Here is a 16,750-nt window from a genome sequence, read left to right as displayed (position 1 = left end):
GTGGTAGGGCGACCACAGTCTCCAGAGCACCAGGGCTGTGCTGCCCCCTGGGGAGCAAGGGAGCATAATGTCTAAGCAGAGACTTGGAGGAGGCTTTGCAGACCCTTGCATAAATGCCCCAGAGAGTTTCTCTGATGTTGGTCTTGGAGTAAGATGGGGACTGTACCTCTGCACTCTACTATAGCATTAAGCAAGTGGTTGGAAACCTTTTCACAACTCAATAGAGATACTAGATATTTGTTGTCATTTTCTAAGGTTTTAAGAAATAAAACCTGTCTGATATCAAATCCCACCCTAAAATTCATTAGCTTAATAGATTGATGTTATTTGTCTATTGTCATATATACACAAAACCACAAATTAGGAAAGAGTGAGCCTCACAAGATAATGGTAAGGCCATAATTGTGGGGGTTATACAAATGATGGTTGTAGACGATAATTGTGGGGGATTACCGACAAATCCATTTGTCCCCACAAAACGTAAAACTGACCAAAATACGTTTTACTTTAATGTGGTCTGATAGCCTTTGAAAGTAGCTTTTCTTTGTTGTTTTCTGCGTAGTAACTCTAGTGCTGTATCACTTCCTAGTAAGAGTGTCTCGGTTTCTCCGTGTTTGGTGATGTGAATGTATTAGAGAATATTTCTCTGGGATCACATTCCTCCACAGCATACTTCTTCACAGGGGGTGAATTAGAATCATCTGAAAGCTTTTTCAAAACAGTCCTGCTGGTGCCTCTTTTTCAGTACTTGGGGGAGGACTAGGAATCTCTGCAAAAGCTCTTTTTATTTTTATTTTTTTTGAGATGGAGTCTCACTCTGTCACCCAGGCTGGAGTGCAGTGACACGATCTCAGCTCACTGCAACCTCCGCCTCCTGGATTCAAGCGATTCTTCTGCCTCAACCTCCCAAGTAGCTGGGATGACAGGTGCGTGCCACCATGCCTGGCTAATTTTTGTATTTTTACTAGAGACAGAGTTTTACCATATTGGCCAGACTGGGCTTGGAACTCCTGACCTCGTGATTCATCTACCTTGGCCTCCCAAAGTGCTGGGATTACAGGCGTGAGCCTGGCCTTTTAAAATTTTTTTTTAAAAGAGACTTTGGTGGTGGTGGGGCATCTCACTATGTTTCCCAGGCTGGTCTCTAATTCCTGGCCTCAAGTGATCCTCCTACCCCAGGCTCCCAAAGTGTTGGGATTACAGGCTGAGCCACCGCCTGGCCTGTAAAAACTCTTTACGAGATTCAGGTGCACCTCTGGGTAAGAATGACTCTTTGACTCCAACTGATGGAAACCCTTATGCTGTTTAAGGGGGAAAGGCCAAGGAATGAATTTGCTTTGAGACCAAAGCATGGATTTTGAAGGCAAAATGATGAGAGATCTTACAGTAATTATTAGGACGAAGATAGAACAGACAGCATCATAGAGATTTTAGCAAGAAAACAAACATTAAGTAACAGGAAAAGGCCAGGTGTGCCAGCTGAAAATAGAAACCTGGGATGTGGCCGGGTGCGGTGGCTCACGCCTGTAATCCCAGCACTTTGGGAGGCTGAGGCAGGTGGATCACGAGGTCAAGAGATCGAGACCATCCTGGTCAACATGGTGAAACCCCGTCTCTACTAAAAATACAAAAATTAGCTGGGCACAGTGGCGCGTGCCTGTAATCCCAGCTACTCAGGAGGCTGAGGCAGGAGAATTGCCTGAACCCAGGAGGCGGAGGTTGCGGTGAGCTGAGATCGCGCCATTGCACTCCAGCCTGGGTAACAAGAGCGAAACTCCATCTCAGAAAAAAAAAAAGAAACCTGGGATGCTCCATGATCAGCTGCCCTTTGGACTAGAAAGCCATAGACCCTGAATCTAAATCAGTATTTTCAAGCTTGTTGGACCCATGGGCCAATTTATAGACAGAAGGTCCTTTGGATGCTTTGCTTTAATTAGGCGCACTCAACCAAAAGCAAATCAACCCTCACCAGAATGGATGGTATTGTGGCCTTTGGTGAGATGCCAAGGGTGAGACTCCTATATAGGTTGTGAAATAAACAGAAGCAATAAAAGCACTGATGGATATTTTTCTGTTTTTGGAACTAGTGACCTAAATTAAACTCAGATTTTAAAACTTACCAGTATAGTTTAGTGCTTGCAAGCATGAATCCTGTAAATGACAAGATCTGACTTTGGAACCTCTGTTTTTTCATATTTAAAATGGGGATGCTGATAACAGTTAGTGTCCATGTGAAAGAATACTCATGAGGATTAGATAAAACGCTTCTGTGAGAGTGCTTCTGATGCCTGGCGCATGGCAAACACTCAGTAAACACCTGATTTGTTGCCATCTGTTTTAGGGGGCCGAGACCATGGTTCTGGAGAGCGTTATGTTTGCCATTCTCGCAGAGCGGTCACTGGGGCCGAAACTCTATGGCATCTTTCCCCAAGGCCGACTGGAACAGTTCATCCCGGTAAGGTTTGTTCATAAATGCTCAGTTGACACGTGCCACACACAGAAGAGGTAAGGTTTGTTCATAAACGCTCAGTTGACACGTGCCACACGCAGAAGAGGTAAGGTTTGTTCATAAACGCTCAGTTGACACGTGCCACACGCAGAAGAGGTAAGGTTTGTTCATAAACGCTCAGTTGACACGTGCCACACGCAGAAGAGGTAAGGTTTGTTCATAAACGCTCAGTTGACACGTGCCACACGCAGAAGAGGTAAGGTTTGTTCATAAACGCTCAGTTGACACGTGCCACACGCAGAAGAGGTAAGGTTTGTTCATAAACGCTCAGTTGACACGTGCCACACACAGAAGAGGTAAGGTTTGTTCATAAACGCTCAGTTGACACGTGCCACACGCAGAAGATGGCTTCTTTGTCTTACTGCTGCAAGAACCTGTAATGCTGTGTGTTTACTGTTAACCTGACCTTTGTCTTTAAACTATGTATCAGAGAAAAGCTCTTTCATGAGAAAAGCAACATTTATTTTGTACTTATAACAGAACCTCTTTCTTTCCTGTAAAGGTGTATTCATCTAAATTTGAAATATGTATGAAGCTTACCATTTTGTTGTCCCCGGAGGCTGTGTACCCTGAAGCTTTGCCCTTTTCACCTTGTTCCTCTCAACTTCTGTGGTCCTGCTTTATGGAACTTGCTGCTGGGCCACCTTGGCCCTGACCATACCTTGCTCTGTCTCTGGCTGTAGCCCTGTGAGGCCATGCCTGTTCTTTCCCATTGCCCTTCCTTGGTTTGTTTTGTGCATTCCCACTGAGGTCCCTACCTCCCATATGCTGTCCCCATATGCTGTTCAAATTCTTAGATTTCAAGGCCTTACTTCAAGACCTTATAGTCTTATTTCTAAGCAGTCAGGGTTATTTTCCCTTACTTATTGTCCCAAGGCAGTATTAATGTTGCTGTAACATTTTCCAGTATAACCATATCTTAGGGTTACGTATTCTAAAGCATAGTTCCCGTCCCTCTACCTACCCACCCCTAACTCCATGCCCAGCACAGTGCTTCATGACCAAGTGTTTTCATGAACGCTAAGTGTTGAAGTGTGTCTCTGAGCCCTGGCAATGCTTGTTTGATTGGCAATGCTGGTCCTTATCAGCCTGCACTCCCTTCCTAGACAGTTAAAATATTCCCCATTTTAACTGAGCATAAGCTCCTTGAGGACTAAAGTCATAAGCCGCTAGCTTTCCCTGCCCTGATGCATGAGATATCTTGTCCATGAGAGGCCTGGGCACGTCCAGGGCTGCCCTGTACAGCTGTGCAGACAGAGCCTAGCACTAGGATGCCTGGCAGAGGGGTGCTTTGCTGTGTATGGTTGGGGACCAGGGGCAGGGGTTTCTTTTGTCTAATCCCACAGCCCAGAAACAGGGAGGCTAGTTGTTCTCTGTCTCCCCAGAAGGGGTATCCTCTTCTAGTTGACAGTGGCATGGTCCATCTGTGCTAGCATCGTGCTAGGTCCCAGTGCTGAGGGTGTGTTTAGATGAGTGGATGGTGCCTTTACTGCGCCAGCTTTTACCTGTAGTCTACTCCCCAGCACCTGGCTGTTTTTATTTCTGATTTTCCCAATAGAGACAGTAACATCTGTCAGGCATGAGAAACAAAAGAGAAAAGTTTTTGAAAGAATTTTGCAAATAATAAAACTTCGTATGGTTGTAAGTGGCAATATAGTTGAATCTTAAAAACATAATGCTGAATGATAAAACCAAACTGCAGGAGACTGTAAGTAGTGTCATACCATTTTATGAAACCTGATGCATTTTTAAATTGTTTAAGAATATATGCACATGTAGTAAAAGTTCTCTTTTTGGAAAAGGTAAGGGAATTGTGTTAACACAATTCAGAATAATGAAAATATCTTGGGGACAAAAAGAGCAGCCATCAGGACACATAGATTGTAGTATCTGTGGAATTGATTTTGTTCTAGTTCTTAAGTTCTATCTGTGCTCTTTTGTATATGTTGTTTATTACATATTAAATATTTTTTTTGAGATGGGAGTCTCATTCTCTTGCCCAGGCTGGAGTGCAGTGGCATAATCATAGCTCACTGCAGCATCGAACTTCTGGATTCAAGTGATCTTTTTGCCTTAGCCTTTCAAGTAGCTAGAACCCCAGGTGCATACCAGCACACCCAGCTTATTTAAGAAATTTTTTTGTAGAGATGGGTCTTGCTGTGTTATCCAGGCTGGTCTTGAACTCCTGGCCTCAAGCTCTTCTCCTGCCTCAGCCTCCTACATCACCACGATTACAGGTGTGAGCTACTGCACCCACCCATAGTGAAGATTTTTTAAAAATTCTATTGTATACTAGATTTGAACCATATGACACTGCCAGTCTTTGACTGTTTTTGACCCACAAGCATGGCAGTTTCATTTGACTCAATCTAATATTGTATGTTATTTCTAGGTTTACTTTTTTTTTTTCTTTAAGACAGGGTCTTGCTCTCTTGCCCAAGCTGAAGTATAGTGGCCTGATCTCAGCTCACTGCAGCCTCATCCTCCCAGGCTCAAGCGATCCTCTCACCTCAGCCTCTCGAGTAGCTGGGACTACAGGCATGTGCCACCACATTTGACTGATTTTAATATTTGTAGAGATGGGGTCTCCCTATGTTGCCCAGACTGGTCTCAAACTCCTGGGCTCAAGCAGTCCTCCTGCCTTGGCCTCCCAAAGTGCTGGGATTACAGGCATAAACCATCATGCCCAGATTCCAGCTTAGGTTTACTCTTGACTACTGCTTGGGATCAGGTGATTCAGTTTCATTATTCCTGTAGCCATCTTTCAAAGGGCATGTGAGAATAGTAGGGCCACTAGGGATGGTAGGTAGTCTGTTTCTCTTTCTCTTTGTGCCCAGGGAGGAATTTGGAATACTGAGATTTGTTCATCTTTGAGCATGTTAGCTCCAGATTTTTCTTGTTGCCAAATTATTGGCAGTTTTGAAAGCTGAGTGAGCTGCCTTGATAAGTCCCCCGTGCCCTGCTGCTGGCAGTGGAGTCCCTGTCCTTACTGCAGCATGGTCACTTGTTTACAGCGCTGCGGAGACAGTGCTTTCTGGAGGGAGTCAAATAGAAGGTTGAGCCCAATGCTTCCAGTGAGTGCTTAGCTCTCAGTAGCAGACATCTGCCACTTGCTGAGCCACACCCTGGGCTGGGTGCTATCCCAGAGATCTCACCCACATTCTCTCCTCCAGCTCTCCTGGCAACTCTGTACGAGACTTCATGTCCTGATGCCCAGTTGATAGAAATGGGAGCACATAGAGGTATGAGGTAACTTGGACAGCCATGTAGCTTTGAAATGAGAATTAAAGCCACAATTTCAAATGGTGTTTCCCTAAGTTGGGAGCATTCACTTTTTCCCCTGTGCTGTACTGCTTTGCATTTTCACAGAAATCTCTCTCTAGATTTCTGCAGGGTGGCAGATTACATGAGGAATCTCTAGTGGTCTCAGTTGATTGTGAGCTTCCATGAGCCTCCTGTAAAAGGGCAGCCAAACAAGCATGGCCCCGGGCTGATTTAGGGGAAGTGCGGGACGCAGAGGCCAGGAGGAAGGAAGTCTTCCTAGAGTCTGTTTTTTTGCCCAGCTTTGCCCTGGATACCTGCTCTGTGCCAGGCCAGCTGCTGACACCATCACTGGTAGCAGCTAGAGATGGCCCCCGTCCCCGTGACACATCTCCTGGTTAGGACCTGTTCTAGACCCCACGTCTCACCTGTAGCACATCAGAGTAGAATGTCCCAGCTGATGGAGAAGCTACGAGCTGGGCCATGTGATAAACTGCTGAAGACATGGACTTCAGCACTGGGTAGTGAATAGACATTCCATGTGGCTTTCGAGGGCAAAATAATAGATGGTAGGATAGGTTTTAGTTCAATAAAATTTAAGGAAGACCTTGTCGTAGTTAAAAGGGGTTCAGAATGAAATAGATCTTTGGAGGTGGCTGTTCCTCACTGTAGAAGTGCCGTAGCAATTGCTGGGTCACTGCCTGTGGGGACACAGTGTCCATTTTTGGGGCATTGGGTGAGATTTAAATGTACTACAAAAACTGGCTTCTCATTCCTAAGACTGTGTGATCTCACACTTTGTAGGTTATTTGGGTAAATGTCAGTTTTTAACTCCCTTTTCTATTTCAGAGCCGGCGATTAGATACTGAAGAATTAAGTTTGCCAGATATATCTGCAGAAATCGCTGAGAAAATGGCAACGTTTCATGGTATGAAAATGCCATTCAATAAGGAACCCAAATGGCTTTTTGGCACAATGGAAAAGTAAGTGGTGAAATCCCTTGTCCTAACTTAGTTTTACAGTGGCGGCTCCCAGGAGTACCAGAGTGAGCATTTGTTTGCCACAGCAGTCGGGGTCTTCCAATTTCACTGAGATGCAGAGTGTCAGCTGGTGATACTTGTTTCACAGATGAGTCTTCCTGCATGTAAAAGTCAATTACTAAACCAGGAAAGAAGACATGCAGAAATGCTATTGAATGGGTGAAGAGGCAGAAAGTCACCTTTCTAGAATGCCATGAACCCCTAAGACTGCCCCCTTTCCCTCAGTCACGGCAGTCAGAGGGGTCCCACTGCATTGTGACTGCGCTAGGATTGAATGTTTAACCAAAGCCTCAAGAACAAGCCTTGGTGAATTGATCAGTGATTCTTTGTTCTGGGTTTTTTGTTGTTGTTTGTTAATTTTTTAATAGATATCTAAATGAAGTGCTGAGAATTCAGTTTACTGGGGAATCCAGAATTAAAAAGCTTCACAAATTCCTCAATTACAATCTGCCTTTGGAACTGGAAAACCTGAGGTGAGTTTTCCTTCTGTTTCCTGACTTTAAGTATTCTTAGTTACTAAAACTGTTTTCAGTAAACATTGATTAAGCTTGCCTTATGTCCGGTATTTTACATTGGTTTTACAGGATGAATTTAAACGATGAGTTTTGTCATCTGGAATTATGGTTCTCTGTGAATGCCCACATGTGGCCTTTAGTCAGTCTGTGCAGGTTCCATTGAGAAGAAAAATGTTGAAGGAGTGGCTTGGTGGCCAGGGCAGTAGAGTGTCTAGCAGGTGGATTTTCTCTGGTGGGGAGAAGGGAGTAAGGGCAGGCTAGGGAGTGTGAGGAAGATCCCTTCTTCTTAAACTTCAGCCTTGCCTTGGCTCTTGCGGGAAACAGTAAGAATCTCAATGCTGATCTCTGAGGCAGGGCCATCATTATTCTCAGAGTGATACTGGGTGCAGGCCACTCACATCTGTACACTAACAATTATTTATACCTTAATTACTCAGGTATGTGAGTGTCTCCTCTGCTAGGCATGAAGATTTGCTGCTAAGGGAAAACAAGTAAACAAACAAAATAACATCAAATTGTGTTAAATGCTGTGACAGAAACAGATCCGAGTAAGCTCTTAGTCTGCATAGGGAACCTCCTTTGGGTTACTGTTAAGAGAAAGGCTACGGGGGTGCTGTATAAGCCAAGACCAGCAGAGAAAGGGGCTCCAGGAGGGAGCAGCATATACAAAGGGCCTGCAAGGGAAGAGCTGAGGGCTTGCAGGAGAAGAGCTGAGTGCTGAGGGGCTGTGGGGGGTTTCAGATGTGATCTGCTGTGGAGTTGTTGCCACATAATGACATAGTTGTCAGAATTCACATCACAGATACTACTCTGAAACTATTGCTTTGGAGCACACATTGGGTGCTGGCCATGTAAAAAGAGCAGGTCTGTGTGCATCTTACTGAGACACTTGATGAGTAACAGTGAAACCTTTCTTTTCAGATCATTGCTTGAATCTACTCCATCTCCAGTTGTATTTTGTCATAATGACTGTCAAGAAGGTAAGAGTTTGCTGTTTTGTTACAGATGAGGTATGTGTATATACTTAGAAAATTACTGACAGTGTGTCTGAAAAATGCCGTAGTAGCATCATCAAGGGTGTATTAGTTAGATTAAGTTATGACACAACCAGACAATGAGGTTGTGTATTATTTTTAAAAAGTATGAGGCCAGGCACAGTGTACTCATGTCTGTAATATCAGCACTTTGAGAGGCCAAGGTGGGAGGATTGCTTGAGCCCAGGAAGTCTAGACCAGCCTGGGCAACATAGCGAGACTCCATCTCTACAAAAAATAAAAAAATTAGTCAGGGATAGTGGTGTGCACCTGTAGTCCTAGCTATTTGGGAAGCTGAGACAGGAATTTGGCTTGAGCCTAGGAGTTCAAGGCTATAGTATGCTACTGTCACACCACTGCACTGTAGCCTAGGTGTCAGAGCAAGGCCCTGTCTCAAAAAAAAAAAAAAAAAAAAAAAACTGAGAAAACATTCACTAAACTTGGGAATTGGGATAAAGGCCTTAAACTTTCTAAGTTGCATATTATTTTTTCAGTGTTTATCTCCTTAGAGTAACATACATTTTTTTTTAACCTGAAAAAGAATGAAAGAGCAAGATCCACTGTCTATCCCAGTCAGTCCCAGGCCCTTCCTTTCTGCACCACACAGCATAGTGGTGCTTATTGCAACACTTGTAATTCCAACACCTTCTCTCCTAATATCAGTGCACTATGCTATTAATTACTCACTCTCTGCTTTGAAAACATGACAATGGGCCAGGCGCGGTGGCTCACACCTTGTAATCCCAGCACTTTGGGAGGCCGAGGTGGGTGGATTACGAGGTCAAGAGATCGAGACCATCCTGGCCAACATGGTGAAACCCCATCTCTACTAAAAATACAAAAAAAAAATAGCCAAGCATGGTGGCACGTGCCTGTGGTCCCAGCTACTCAGGAGGCTGAGGTGGAAGAATCACTTGAACCCAGGATTTGGAGGTTGCAGTGAGCCACTGCACTCCAGCCTGGCGACAGAGCAAGACTTTGTCGGAAAAAAAAAAAAAAGAAAACATGACAATGATATGTTCCTTACTATAACAAAACGTCATCCCATGCAACTGCGCATTGAACAGTCTCATCAGAGGCCCCTACTGTGCAGCTCCTACTGGTGCTGCTGACATGGCCCCGCTCTGTGTTGACTTTGCCTCCCCTAGTCACGGTAGCTCAGGTCCCACCTTGGGCCCTTCCTTGCCAGGCTGAGCAGTTTGCTTTTAATCCTGAGGACAGTCTCATGAAGACCCGTCATCTCTAAGCCATTCATTTGAGCCAAAATACCTTTTACTAATTAATTAGCTGCTCTCTGCTGGCTAGCTCAAGTCAAGGAGGGTGTAGACATTTCATCTCCAGCTTTGTGTATTATCCTTGCCCTCTGGTGGTGGCGGGGCATAGACATCACCACAGAGCGGGGTCTAGAAGAGATCAGCTGCATTGATGATGGCAAAGTGTAGGAGGGATAGAAGAGATAACAGCTGTACATTAGTTTTGTTCTGCTGATGTGGGTTTCTGCCTCCAATTTGTCTTTTTTTAAAAAAACTATTGCCATGTCACCCAGGCTGGAGTGCAGTGTTGCAGTCATGGCTCATTGCAGCCTTACCCTCTTGAGCTTAAGTAATCCTCCGGCCTTAGCCTCCTGAATAGTTGGGATCACAGGTACACGTGACTATGCCTGGCGAATTGTAGAGATGGAGTCTTTCTCTGTTGCCCAGGCTGGTTTTGAACTCCTGGTTTAAGTGGTCCTCCCACCTCTGCCTCCCAAACTGCTGGGATTACAAGTGTGAGCCAGTATACCTTTTCTGGTCTCTAGTTTATGTTTTAATTGCTACTCAAAATGGAAAAAGTATGCTGAATAGCTTAGAGACTGTACCTCCACTAGAAACCCTGGGGGGAGAGAGTGGCTGAAAACTTAGCAAAGGTTGACTCACTGGTGCCAGCACCAGGATGTCAGAAATACTGAAAGTCATGTCGAGTGTGAGGATCTCAGGAACACCAGGCTGGTGGCCAGTCCACTCCTGACCCAGAATCCAGCACTAAAGGAAGTAGTGTTGTAGGAATGCTGCCTATGGTCTCCTTGGGAAGGAAAACCAGGCCAGGGACAAAGCAGAGGATCCCCTGTGGCAGCTGAGCTCTCCCTAGCCTTTCTCACCGGGAGGACACTCCCACAGCTTCCCAGCTAGGGTGCTGCAGCCAGCTGGCCTGCCGACAGCAAACGAAGTCCCAAGGCAGCTGAGGGTGGTGTTTGGCTAGCCCGAGCTCCTGCATGTCACCTTGCAGAACGTTTGAGAATTACTGCCCTGACAGCAGAGTGAGAGGCCAGGCTCTGTTACACAGTGAGCCTGGGGGTCCAACAGGAACTAGGAATGTGAGCAGGGGTTCTCATGGCCAAGTGGGTGAGGAGTTGCCCTGCACAGGGCCAGGCCTCCCGTGAGCACTTCTCCTACACTCTTATCTAGGCCCTGGTGATGTCCACAGACCAAAAGCCACATTTGGTTAGTATTTTTTGAAGGGATCAGATCCATTCTGTGGCTCTGCTGTTCCAAGGACTTGAGCCTTCTATTGTAAAACGTAAGCCATGTTATCCAAACCTTTTGCAGGTAATATCTTGTTGCTGGAAGGCCGAGAGAATTCTGAAAAACAGAAACTGATGCTCATTGACTTCGAATACAGCAGCTACAATTACAGGTAATATGTTACAGTCCAGTATTTCCATCTCAATATTGTTTTATGATTATGTCATGCTTATTAAACAATTATAAGAGTAAATAAGTCAAAACACCACTCTGAGTTGCAAGCTGCTTCACCTAGAAGGGATGGCTTCTTGTCCAGTGGTGCATGATGGCTGTGGTGAGGAAGCATGGTCCCCCTTGTTCCTGGCTGATGGCGCTAGTAGGGAGCAGCCATGCAGTTCAGTCCAGACTTTAGCATTTTCTTTTGGCTTCAGAGATCATTTTCTTCTCATAAATCATGGTCGAGGAGACACATTGTTCTGGAGTTGTGGTTCAGGTGCGCCTTTATAGCTTCAGTCAGCTGTGATGCTGACAGTCACCTGATTGGCTCTCTCTGTCATTAAAGCAGTTGCAGTCCTGCTCCCTCAGCAAGTCCAGCTGGCAACAGGAGTGGTGTGCTCAGAACTCAGCCTTTCTTTCTTCTGCAGTCAGGGAGCATCCAGGCATATAGTGTGCCTCATTCTATGCACTGTCTTATCTCTTATTTCAGGGGATTCGATATTGGGAATCATTTCTGTGAGTGGATTTATGATTATAGCTATGAAAAGTACCCTTTTTTCAGAGCAAATATCCGGAAATATCCCACCAAGAAACAACAGGTAGGAGATGGGTTTTTATATACTTGATAGGAAAATTACATGTCAATTTCATGCAGTTAGAATTAAATCATCTTTTTTATTTTTTGAGACAGGGTCTCTGTTTCTCAGGCTGGAGTGCAGTGGTGCGATCATAGCTCACTGTACCCTTGACCTCCTGCGCTTAGGTGATCCTCCTGCCTCAGCCTCCCAAAGTGCTGGGATTGCAGGTGTGAGCCACCACATTTTCATTTTCAGGCCAGGTGTGAGCCTGGCCTACATTTTCATTTTTAAAGATGACCTTTTAAAATTTGGTTTATGTTAAAAAATCTTATTTTGTTTGTTAAATGTAGACACAAACTTGACCTTTTAGTCCAGCTTTTAAAAAATCTCTGTGCCAGAGATACTTGTATTCAGAGAAGAACTTTAGCATCCTTGACAGTTCCCTCTAGTGTTTTCTGAAAAGCCCAGCCTTGATTCTGCTTTCTGGCCATCTTTTTGGGGATCACTGACCTTTTTCTATTCATTTCACACTGTGGAGAGAGAAGTAATCTTTTGGGGACGAGGGTTTAGTAATGGGAAGAAATGTCTTTGGTGTTAACAGTTCTTTTTCCTGTCCTAAATGATGGTAGGATGCAGGTGATTGTTCGAGAATCAGTTCTCAGGGGAACTTTCTCCTGCTTAGTAGCAGTGCTGAAGCTGAGTAGGGCTGGGAGAGTGCACCAAGCCTGCCTCCAAAATAATGGTCTCTAGTTTATGTTTTAATTGCTACTGGAAACGGAAAAAGTATGCTGAAGAGCCTAGTTACGGTACCTCCACTAGAAACCCTGGGGAGAGAGAGCAGCTGAAAACCTAGCAAAGGTTGGCTCACTGGTGCCAGCCCCAGGATGTTGGAGATGGTAATGTCATGTCGAGTGTGTGTCTCCCAGGGTGTCAAAGTAGATGTGTATGCTTCGTGACAGCTGTTGACATTGTCTGTTTTAACCATCCTAACATAATTACTTTTTTTTAAGCTCCATTTTATTTCCAGTTACTTGGCTGCATTCCAAAATGACTTTGACAACCTCAGTACTGAAGAAAAATCCGTTATAGAAGAAGAAATGTTGCTTGAAGTCAATAGGTAACATTTTTCCTTTTCAATTTGTAAAAATAGCTTTCCTCTTTATAGACTATATTTGGGATGCTTACTTGCAATTATGAGTATTTTAGAAGCTTCTTTTGTTTTTCGTTTTTTTTGAGACAAGAGTCTTGCTCTGTCACCCAGGCTGGAGTGCAGTGGCGCAATCTCAGCTTACTGCAACCTCTGCCTCCTGGGTTCAGATGATTCTCCTGCCTCAGCTTCCCGAGTAGTTGGAATTACAGGCGCCTGCCACCATGTCTGGCTAATTTTTTGTAGTTTTTAGTAGAGATGAACTTTTGCCATGTTGGCCAGGCTGGTCTTGAACTCCTGAACTCAGGTGATCTACCTGCCACGGCCTCCCAAAGTGCTGGGATTACAGTTGTAGCCACCATGCCCACCCTAGGGGCTCCTTTTAAATCATCCATCTTTAAGACTTGCGCTTTCTCAAAAATAGAATCTCCTACTTCTCTATTGTGGCTGAGACTATGCAGATCTTTTAGATCTGAGCACACAGCAGGCAAAGTATATTACTCTGTTCTCACATGCGTAGAAACATACTACCTGAGAGTGGGTAATTTATAAAGAAAGAAGGTTTAATTGACATGGTTCTGCATAGCCAGGGAGGCGTCAGGAAACTTACAATCATGGCAGAAGGCAAAGGGGAAGCAAGGGACATCTTACTTACGTGGTGCCAGGAGAGAGACAGAAGGAGAGAGGGAGAGAAAGAAGAAGGTGGAACCACCCGACATTTTTAAAACCATTAGATCTCATGAGAACTTCCTCACTATTGTGAGAATAGCATGGGGGAAGCCACCCCCATGATCCAGTCACCTTCTACCAGCTCCCTCCCTCCACATGTTGGCATTACAATTAAAGATGAGATTTGGATGGGGACATAGAGCCAAACCATATCACATGAAGAGGTCCCATGTCCAAGAAGGGTCAGGACACTTTGTGGCATTCTGAACTGTCATCCAGACAGAACAACCCAGCCATACAAGGCTGCTGCCACCCAGGGCCTACAGATTCTTTTGTTTTTTTTTTGAGGGGGACAGGTTCTTGCTCTGTCACTCAGGCAGGAGTGCAGTGATGCCATCATGGCTCACTGTAGCCTCTAACTCCCAGTGACCCTCTTGCCTCAGTGTCCCAAGTAACTGGGACTATAGGCATGTACCACCATGCCTGGCTAATTTTTGTGTTCTTTTGTAGAGACGGGGTCTTGCTCTGTTGCTCAGGCTGGTCATGAACTCCTGGGCTCAAGTGGTTCTCCTGCCTCAGCCTCCCAAAGTGCTAGGATTACAGGTGTGGGCCACTGCACCTGGCCCTGCAAGCTTGTCACTGATGCTTGTGGAGTGGTAGGCACCGTCTGCTGTGTTGTGACTCTTAAGTTTTTCCTAGAAAATGATTAAACTCATGTTTATATCAGTATTAAGTCTTGCTTTTAATTGTTTTCTCAACAGTTTTCAAAGCAGGGCCCTGAAACTTCCAGATTCTGCAAAGGTCTAGACCACTATTTTTCCATCTCTTTAGTCAAGAGGCCTGTGGGTTATTCCTATTCTTTGGGGTCTCCTGTAACATTATTTGGTAAAATGGCTGTTTAAGTCACTGTGGCCCACCTCATCTTTCCACTGCATCTACCACAGTCATCTCCTCCTGGCCTCCAGAGTGCTTACCCCCACACTAAGTGCAACGTCACCTCTGCCTGCCTGCCAGTCCTCACTGCAGCATACATCATCTTTTTCTGTTTCTTGAACTGGTGGAAATAGAAAAAGGCAGTTGGAAGAGAACCCAGACAGAAAGGGGTAGCACAAGTGACTTTTGTGGTCCTGGGACCACAAAATGAACAGAGATTAGGGTTGGAGGATACTAGAGGAGGCACTCCTAAATTTGAGCTTTACCTTCATGTGGATGAACCCTCAGGGTATTGTTTGAGGAAGAACTTGGATTTGCAGTGACTTGTGGGGGGCGTGGTATAGCCTAGAGATGGTGATGTGGCTCATGCTCTCTCATCTGCTCTTTTCAATTCTGTGATAAGAGGGGATGGGACAAGGATGGGATTTGAGAAGGCTCTGGCTCAAGGAGTGAGGGCTTCATCCCACCTCCAGCAGAGGCCTGCCTCTTGGTTGATGATGCTGTGGCCCCTCCCTTGTAGCAAGCTTGCTTGCTTTTCTGCCAGCATGGTCACCTAGGCCTCCACCTGCATCCTGTGAATGTCGTCGTGTGTGCCATGGCTAGGCAGCTGCGTGTGTTCACACTCACAAGTGCACCTATCACTAGCAGAGGAGGGAAGGGTGTGGGAGTGATAGTCCCATTGCTCTTAATTAGTCCCATGGAATATAGACCCATGATTTGCCAACACTAACTAGGTTTTGCATCCACACAAGTTAAAATGTCCACCTGGCATGAAATTATTTTATCAGTCCTGTAACTGATACTGCGTATCTCATATGTGTTTCTTGATTTTGTCATTCCAGGTTTGCCCTTGCATCTCATTTCCTCTGGGGACTTTGGTCCATTGTACAAGCCAAGATTTCATCTATTGAATTCGGGTACATGGTATGTTTTAGCAGCTTTTTTTTTTTCCTTCCTACTCCCAAGAAAAAATGCTACAGTATTTGTGAATGCTCCACAGCAAATGACTGTTTCTTACAGAGGATTCTCTGTCTCCCCAAGTACCTGAATGTGGTAACCTGGTGGCACCAGGACACTGTGGCTGTCAGAGGAAGCTGTGGGAGAAGCCGCTCTCACTAATGCTGTGGTTGCCTTTGGAGGTTGCCCTCACTTCCAAGACAGCAGACCCCTGCCTCTCCTGCTTCAGAGAAGTGCCAGGTGGTCCAGCAGTCCTGCAGTGGAGAATGGAGGCATTTGCACCCTACAGGTCCAGCTCTGACCTCAGCCCTTTCCGACACGGGATAGTAGGTGAAGAAGAGTGGGTGCTCTTGCCCGTGCTCTGGAGGGTTTTATTTAGCGGTTACCACTGAATTCTCCAGCCTGTAGTACCCGATTTCGAGTTGGAAGCTGGTAATTACTAAATCAGACCTTCTGTTTTTTGCAGGCATGTTTGTAACCAAGCTAGGCTGTCATTTTTTTCCTAACGTTAAGAACCGCTAGCCGGGTGCAATGGCTAATGCCTGTAATCCTAGCACTTTGGGAAGCTGAGGTGGGTAGATCACCTGAGGTCAGGAGTTGGAGAGAAACCTCGTCTCTACTAAAAATACAAAAGTTAGCCATGTGTGGTGGCGTGCACCTGTAATCTCAGCTACTCGGGAAGCTGAGGCAGGAGAATTGCTTGAATCCGGGAGGTGGAGGTTTCAGTGAGCCAAGATCATGCCAGTGCACTCAGCCTGGGCGACAGAGCAAGATTCTGTCTCAAAAAAAAAAGTATTTTTAACCTTCAGATGAACCTTTCTGTTGTCCCATAGTGAATGAATGTTGGTGGGGTGATTGGGGTGGGGGACAACATACACATGTCTGTAGTCTAGAGAGCTGCCTTCCTTTGAGACAGGGACGGGACTAGTTCATTGTGTCTTCCTCAGTCTTAGACTAGAATGATTTGTACTTCTAGGCCAGAGGTTTGGTAATGCAAAAATGATATTAGGTAAATCAAGGGGACATTGGATTTTTAAAGCAGGTTTGAGTCCTGGTCAAGTGATACTGTAAGAAAATACGCTTCGTAATACTAGAGATACAGAAGGGTATTTTGAATAATAAAGGCATCCAGCGGACATTAAAAACCCTCATCTTGCTTCAAAAGACGTGATACCAAAACTGACAAAAGTGAAAGGTAGATTCATGATTAAAGTAGGAGATCTTGGCCAGGCGTGGTGGCTCACACCTGTGATCTCAGCACTTTGGGAGGATGAGGCTGGTGGATCACTTCAGGTCAGGTGCTTGAGACCAGCCTGACCAACATGGTGAAATTCCATCTCTACTAAAAGTACAAAAATTAGCCAGGCATGGTGGTACATGCCTGTAATCC

General features: G+C 45.2%; 1 protein-coding gene across 12 annotated transcripts in view; it reads left to right on the top strand.

Moving 5' to 3' along the window:
• CHKA (choline kinase alpha) overlaps positions 1-16,750 on the top strand; it is a 67,194-nt gene that overhangs the window by 44,041 nt on the left and 6,403 nt on the right. For 5 of the 12 annotated variants that reach the window (XM_035263545.3, XM_035263544.3, XM_035263543.3 and 2 more), the window contains 8 exons: positions 2,342-2,455; positions 6,620-6,753; positions 7,179-7,283; positions 8,247-8,305; positions 10,945-11,032; positions 11,567-11,675; positions 12,665-12,771; positions 15,246-15,327. In XM_035263545.3, coding sequence (XP_035119436.1) covers positions 2,342-2,455; positions 6,620-6,753; positions 7,179-7,283; positions 8,247-8,305; positions 10,945-11,032; positions 11,567-11,675; positions 12,665-12,771; positions 15,246-15,327 — 798 coding nt within the window. Of the gene's footprint in view, positions 1-2,341; positions 2,456-6,619; positions 6,754-7,178; positions 7,284-8,246; positions 8,306-10,944; positions 11,033-11,566; positions 11,676-12,664; positions 12,772-15,245; positions 15,328-15,444; positions 15,793-16,750 lie in introns of all 12 variants that reach the window. The other 7 variants (XR_004730782.3, XR_004730781.3, XR_004730780.3 and 4 more) reach the window with 4 other exon arrangements.

This window comes from Callithrix jacchus, chromosome 10 (genome assembly GCF_049354715.1).
Source record: "Callithrix jacchus isolate 240 chromosome 10, calJac240_pri, whole genome shotgun sequence".
Taxonomy (NCBI): Eukaryota; Metazoa; Chordata; class Mammalia; order Primates; family Cebidae; genus Callithrix; species Callithrix jacchus.
This window is presented reverse-complemented; position numbering and strand designations above follow the sequence as displayed.